The 6,429-nt window shown below is 51.1% G+C and overlaps 1 protein-coding gene and 1 non-coding gene across 2 annotated transcripts; both read right to left on the bottom strand.

Moving 5' to 3' along the window:
* Positions 1 to 500: 500 nt before the first annotated feature.
* Positions 501 to 6,323, bottom strand: Phb2 (prohibitin 2). The gene is made up of 9 exons (XM_063237601.1): positions 6,049 to 6,323; positions 5,835 to 5,919; positions 5,497 to 5,576; positions 3,276 to 3,460; positions 2,670 to 2,799; positions 2,463 to 2,566; positions 1,980 to 2,057; positions 950 to 1,427; positions 501 to 826 (listed from the first exon to the last, which is right to left on the bottom strand). Exons 1-8 carry the CDS (start codon positions 6,173 to 6,175, stop codon positions 1,347 to 1,349), a joined length of 870 nt encoding a protein of 289 aa, XP_063093671.1. The 5' UTR covers positions 6,176 to 6,323; the 3' UTR covers positions 501 to 826; positions 950 to 1,346.
* Positions 2,133 to 2,398, bottom strand: LOC111755059 (small nucleolar RNA U89). Its single transcript, XR_002789648.1, has one exon. It is a non-coding gene; the product is annotated as a small nucleolar RNA U89 (small nucleolar RNA).
* Positions 6,324 to 6,429: the final 106 nt, after the last annotated feature.

The raw sequence follows: 6,429 nt of genomic DNA, 5'->3' as shown, positions 1-6,429 counted from the left end.
TGCAATTAGCTCCTCACACCTGGTGACGGAAACAGGGTGCAGGTGGCCCACAGCAGGCAACGAAACCCACGGGGCGAAACCCACGGGGCTTTGGACCGCTGAGCTCCCTCAGCGGGTGCACTTGATCTCCCCACTGTTCCAGCTCTAGGTGAGCGTTACCAAGGAAGCAGCTCCCCTTGGGGTCATCAAAGTTTTAGTCTGGTTCAGCAAAGCTGCGGCTGCTTCAGGCTTAAAGATGTCAATAAGCGAGGATAGCGTGGTCCTGGAGGGGTGGTGAAGCCGGCCCCATGGGTTGGAGGCCTGCTATCCCAGAACTCTTGCGATTTGGAGCCCGCTGAGCTGGGCTTGGAGGGCCTAGCGGCCCAGCCCCCGCAAAGTTAACCACCCGGGCTAAGTCCTCGCGCCCCCTGCTGGCCGACCGGAGACCAGGCGCGCTTGCGTGACCCATGCCTACTGCCTCTCCCATAACCCACTTGGACACGGAAAATCTCGACTTCAGCTTAAGTAATAAAAGTTTATTGAGAATTCTTGGGGTGGTGATTATTCTTTCCATCTGGGGGGAGGGAACAACACTGTAGGAAATCACTGAGAAATCACACACGGTCCTGACTCTCTGGCCGACACGTGAGGAGGAAGGCATCCCCAAAGGTCGGTGTTCTGTGGGCCCTACACAATAGGCATAGAGCCCAGCATTACAGGAAACCGGTGCGACGAGGGCGCCAGAGCCCTAGCTGCTCCTCAAGATCCAGAAGAGAAACAGCCACTTCCTCTCTGGGGCGGAGTTCTGGGTGACCAGCCTCATTTCTTACCCTTGATGAGACTGTCGCTGTGGAAGAGACAGACAGATGGATAGTGAGCTGGAGGGCACCAGGTTGCCCGAGAGCTGCTGTGGGAGTAGGCAGGAACTGGGCAGGGGACCCCATAGAGGGCAGGACACCACACAACTCACCTTCCTCTGTGGAAGACACCAGGTCACCCCGCAAGCAGAAAAACAAAGAGAAATGCACATGACTCACAGCTCAGGCCAAGGAAGAGCTGCTTTGTGCTTCCCCAGGCAGCTCTGTGCCCAGGGACAGCAGTTTCAGGGGTCCTGAGTGAGGATCCCAAGTACCGTCTTCCATCACTTTGGTTAGATAAGTATTTGCCATTAATGTGCCCGTTACAGGATCAGAATCAGTGCCATGGGATGCAGGATAGGAACAGGCAGCTGCCCCCCTTCTGTCTCCCCTTCTGACAAGCCAAATGCCTGTCACAGGTCATATGCATACCTTTTTAACAGGCATCAGAACCCAAGTGACCAGACTCAGGGACCACGTGCCTTCACCTTGCCATGTACCACATACTGCTTACCGGGTGAAACTTTCATCCTGGAGGTTCAGTACGAGGTTGTCGGCCGTGAGATAGATGCGATTCTGTGAAGTGGCGATCTGCAGAGCAACCAGACAGAGCTTCATTAGCAAAGCCCTTAAAGCCAGGTACGGTGGTGTACTCATACAGTCTTGGTACTCAAGGAGGCTGAGGCAGGAATATCCCAAGTTGAGTCCAAGTCTGCCCACTTGTAAGACCTTGTTATCCCCAAAAGGTTGACAATGTAGATCAGTACCAAAGGACAAAAAACCCTCAATTCCTAAGCCTGCTATTCACAAGCCACTTGATGGGTAAGACTCAGTTTGTGGCAAGAACCAAAGCAGTGAGTGACGTCTGCAATGTGTCAGTCCTGGGAGCTTCCTCGATGAGGAAGTAGTCCCAGAGAAGCCAATTTTGAGTAGAAATCTGAGCAAGCAAGAGTCTAACTCCAGGGGCTGGGGATATAACTCAGTGGCATAAGTGCCTGCCTGGCAAGCATTAGGTCATGAGTTCGATCCCCAGTACCAAAAAAAAAAAAAAAAAATAGACTAACTCCATTGACTTCCAAGCATTTAAGTGAGATCACTTTCACTCCAAGGTCACTGAGGTACAGGTGCTAGGCCCTGGCTCACCGTCTTAGAGATATTCTGGGCTGCTCGGATCTTACGTAGCTTGATGTAGCCAGGATTCTTGCTCAGCGCTTCTCCAAGGTGAGCAGGACAAGGTTAAGGGTCCACAACAATGGGCCTGACCCATCCTCACTCCCCTCTCATGGTCCCCTGGGCCGTCAGATCCAAGGTGAGCTCACATGGCTTCTGCCCATCCCACCCAAAGTCCCACCTGTGGGCCTCCCTGCATGCTGCTGCTGGAGGCCAGGGCAGCAGCAGCCTCAATAGCAACGAGAGGCCTGCAGTGCTGTGGCTCCAGTCTTACTAGGGGGAGTCAGGCCTCAGGAGTCCCCACCAAGATTCCAGATCCCATCTGCAGCACCCAGCCCAGAAGCCAAGGGGCAGAGAGCACGTATCACATTCGCCTTGGTCTCATCAGCCGGTCCAGTGGAAGACCGAGAAACTGGGTACCCCAGGGGCTGGGCGAACTCTCTTGAGGCAGGATATCATCTTGGCGGCCTCCGCCTCCCCCTCTGCTTGCACGATCTTCTGCCGCTGTTCCTGCTTTGCTTTCTCCACCAAGAACTGGGCCCGCTGGGCCTCCTGCTGGGCTGTGGTGTAAGAATCAGGAGTCAAGGATACGATAGGAACTGCAAACACAGATGGCCTGTCCCCCTGCAGCAAAGCCCTTGTCACATTCCCCTTGTGACTCACCCACTTGTTTGGCTTCCACAGCAGCTGTGTATTCCCGGCTGAAGCTCAACTCTGTGATAGCAACATCATCCAGGATAAGGCTGAAGTCCTTGGCCCTCTCCGTCAGTTCACGGCGGATCAGCAGGGACACCTGGGGGCAGGCATGGGGAGGGGAAGGGAGGGACAGTTTGAAGGGACTGGAAAACTGGAAGGAAGATTATGTGGCTATGACTATCTGATGCCAGAATCTGCGAATGGTGGGTTTAGGTCCTCAGATGCTCACTAGGCCACATGAGTTAAGACTGGGCGTGGTTCAGTCTTGTCAGGTAGATGACCCAGCCTCGGGGAGGTGGTCTGACCGGCCCAGGTCATACTGATTCCTGATCCTCCATTCCCTCCAAAATAAGCTTCTGCCAGGCAAACCAACAACTTTTCCAAAGAGGTAAAGAACATCTGGGCTCTGTCACTGTCTTCTTTTGTGTTTTCTTCCTAATACCGACTGCTATGGACTTCTGGTGCTGGTTTGCCTTACATCCTGTGAGTGGCAATTTGCACGGCTTTTAATGGAACCAGAATGCCTACTTTGGGCCTAGGAAGGAAACACTGCCATCTGGGGGAAGCTCAGACCTGGGCCCGCTGGGTAATCAGCTGTGAGGCATTGAACTTGGCCACCACACTCTTGAGCACCTCGTTGACAATGGACGGCAACACTCGTTCCTCATAGTCCAGGCCTAGGCGCTGGTACATGCTGGGGAGCTCCTGGGCATTAGGCCGAGACAGCACACGCAGGGAGATGTTCACCATCTGCAGGTCTGAAGGAGAGATCAGCAGGGCAGGTCAAGGGGCCCCCACCCCTGCATTCTCCTTCCTGCACTTCTCTCTAAGCCAGTGGTGGTGAACCTATGGCAGGAGCGCTGTGGACAAGCACAGCCCTCTGTTGGCATGCGAGCCAAGTGGACCCAGAACTTGAAAGTGGGTAGCTGAAATAAGTGCATCTAGAAACCCTACATTTGCAGACAATCCTACAAGCCATCAGGAAATCTACAAGGAATATCCTAGCATTGTAATGGCTAGAAAGGAAAATTTATTATTTTTATAGCCCCATAAGACAGAGATAACCCTGTATTTTCTCTGCCAGAAAAGTCAAATTTTAAGAACTTGACTTTTCCTGCTTACAGTTAGATCTTGGAAATGGATCTATTAGCATTTCAAAAAAGCTCTATCTGGAAAGTAAATTTTATGAGCTGCATACAACAGTTGGAAAGATGGAGTGTGAAGGGTGACAACAGACAGCACAGTTGGTGGTTCTCAAAATGAAATCCTTAAAGTGTGAAATTCTCTGCCAAATAATTTTAAGTCAATAAAAGCACTTGAGGGGGCTGGAGGTTTAGCTCAGCAGCATAAGCGCCTGCCTTGCAAGCAGGCAGTCGTGAGTTTGATCCCCGGTACCGATAAAAAGGAAAAGGAGAAAGACTAAATAAATAAATAAATAAATAAATAAAAGCACTTGGGATTGCTTTTCTTACTTTGGATAGTCTTATGCTTGTGAGCAGCTGTTTTCAGGTTTGAATTGTATCAAACCTGATAAAAGAAATAGGCTGATAGGTGACCTTAGTGCTACATGTGTTGCTCTTAAACTAATGAGGAGCTAAGCTTTGACAAATTATCAGTGTGCATACAATAGCACAGATTATATTGTGCAAGGCCAGAGATTTAGCTCAGCAGCATAAGTGCCTGCCTGGCAAGCTCGAGGTCGTGAGTTTGATCCCCGGTACCAAAAAAAAAAAAACGAAAAACAAAAAACAAAAAACAACAACAACAACAAAAAAAAAAAACAAAAAAAACCAAGATTTTGTTGTGCAAAAGCACAGCAAATGCAAACTTTTACTTTTTGCTTTTTTTTTTGAGACAAAGTTTCACTACGTGTAACCCAGGCAGGCCTTGAACTCCTGGCAGTCCTCCTGCCCCAGCCTCCTGAGTGCTGGAATTACTGATGTATTTCACCACGCCCAACAACTTTTACTTTTTGATAAGAAGCTGAACCGTTGAAAGCTGTTATTATGTTTTTAAGACAAAAGATATTAATGTGTAAATTATTTTTTCTGAACTAAAACCTCAATATTCAGGTTTAATTGCAGTGTTAGCACTTTGTGACAAGTGGGTTTTGGGTTGCATTTGGATCTCTAAAAGATTCCCCATCACTACCCTAAGCCCAGTCCAATGTGCACAGTTTAGCATTCCCTGAGGGAGGACGCTCATCAGGTCACCTGTGATAAAGCATGGGTGAAATGGATTCTTGTGCACCATAAAGTCCTCACCTACCGAATCCTTCTATTAGCAGAGCCAACTATTTTGTCACTGGGGTTTGTACAATTGCTAATGTAAGCGCTGCTATGCAGGATAATCACGTCTCCTTATTAGATTACACAGTGAGCTACCTGCCTCAGTGTGCATGTATGTGTGTGTGAGAGAATGAGGCAGGTGTGCCCTGTCAGGCGAGAATTAACAAAGAGTGGAAACAATCTTCTCCAAGGTAGGGTGCACCAGTACATCCGTAACTGAATTAACTCAGAAGAGAAAAAGGCTTTAAAACGAGGATTTCATCCGAATAGCAACTTAAAAAAAAAGGACAAATGATATTCTTGTTTCTTTTACATCAGGGTTAAAAAGACTTGTTAAACTACAGTTGGATGGAATGTACTTCTTTAACCTTAGGACACAAACTCTTAAGCAGACATAGAAACCCAATACCCCCCCTCCCCGCCCACTATCTTTCCCCTAAGTGGTGGCCCTCCCATTTAAGTTAGGTATCCCACCTGCCATGTCACTTCCAGTTGCCCATGCTTACCTTTGGAGCCTGTGGGGGAGGAGATTTTTCGGGGTCTGGCCCGAATGTCATAGATAATGGGGTACTGGAACCAGGGGATCCTGGAGGGGAGAGGGCAGGGATAGGAATTATTCAACTGTTGTTTCGCTAACTCTGCTTTCACCACTTGCTTTTTGGTCTGCTCCTCCTGAACAGAACTACAGACAAGAACAGCCGTTTATGTGCTGCAGGACTTTGCGCTGCACCCACGTCCTGGGAGCGGGGCGGGGATGAGGAGGGAGGGCAGTGTGAATCGTGTCGCAGCCGCGGGTCGCGTCAAGGGTGAAGGCTCAGGGTCAACCTGTGCTGCCCGCCATTACCTGAAGTGAAGGCCCTCGGCCAGGATGGTGTCCTGCTGCACGCCACCGATCCGGTTAAAGAAGATGGCTCGATGGCCGCCCTCAACTGTGGAGAGAGGGTGGGGGTAAGGCTCAGCCCAGGGGGCCAGGGCAGGGGCTGACGAGCGCGACCACCCTGCAAGCCCGGGCAGGAATCTGGGGCGGGGATTCCAGCGAGCAGGAAGAGGCTGCTCACCGGTGAACACGGACTCGCGGACGCCATAGGCCACCGCGCCAGCCCCCAGTAGTAGCTTCAGCGCCGTGCCCATGCCCCTGGGTCCGGCGGGCAGGCGTCCCGCTAAGTCCTTCAGGTTCTGGGCCATATCTGATGCTGAGGGCGGCGGCACCAGAGGTGAGAAGGGGGTGGCCGCCCTCTTGTACCCCACTCCAGCCTAAAGTTCACAACTGCACACGAGGGTTCGGGCCTCAGCGATCAGGGAGAAAGGGCACCGGAAGTGCGCTCCCTTTAAACCCTCCCCTACCCGGGTTTACACCAAACCCGACTCCCGCGCACAGGAAGTACGTACCTAGAAGTCCCGCCCCGTTCTGGAATCCTGCCCTTTCAAGCAGGTTTCAT

This window comes from Cavia porcellus, unplaced genomic scaffold, assembly GCF_034190915.1.
Source record: "Cavia porcellus strain 051 isolate PalLab524CR breed Dunkin Hartley unplaced genomic scaffold, mCavPor4.1 scaffold_27, whole genome shotgun sequence".
NCBI classification, from domain to species: domain Eukaryota; kingdom Metazoa; phylum Chordata; class Mammalia; order Rodentia; family Caviidae; genus Cavia; species Cavia porcellus.
This window is presented reverse-complemented; position numbering and strand designations above follow the sequence as displayed.

Coding starts and splice junctions, on each gene's coding strand:
- Phb2 (XM_063237601.1), bottom strand. CDS start 6,175: ATGGCCCAGAACCTGAAGGACTTAGCGGGACGCCTGCCCGCCGGACCC. Junction 2,800..3,275: donor TGATTACCCAGCGGGCCCAG/GTCTGAGCTTCC, acceptor GCCTGCCCCCAG/GTGTCCCTGCTGATCCGCCG. Junction 2,567..2,669: donor TGTGGAAGCCAAACAAGTGG/GTGAGTCACAAG, acceptor CTTACACCACAG/CCCAGCAGGAGGCCCAGCGG.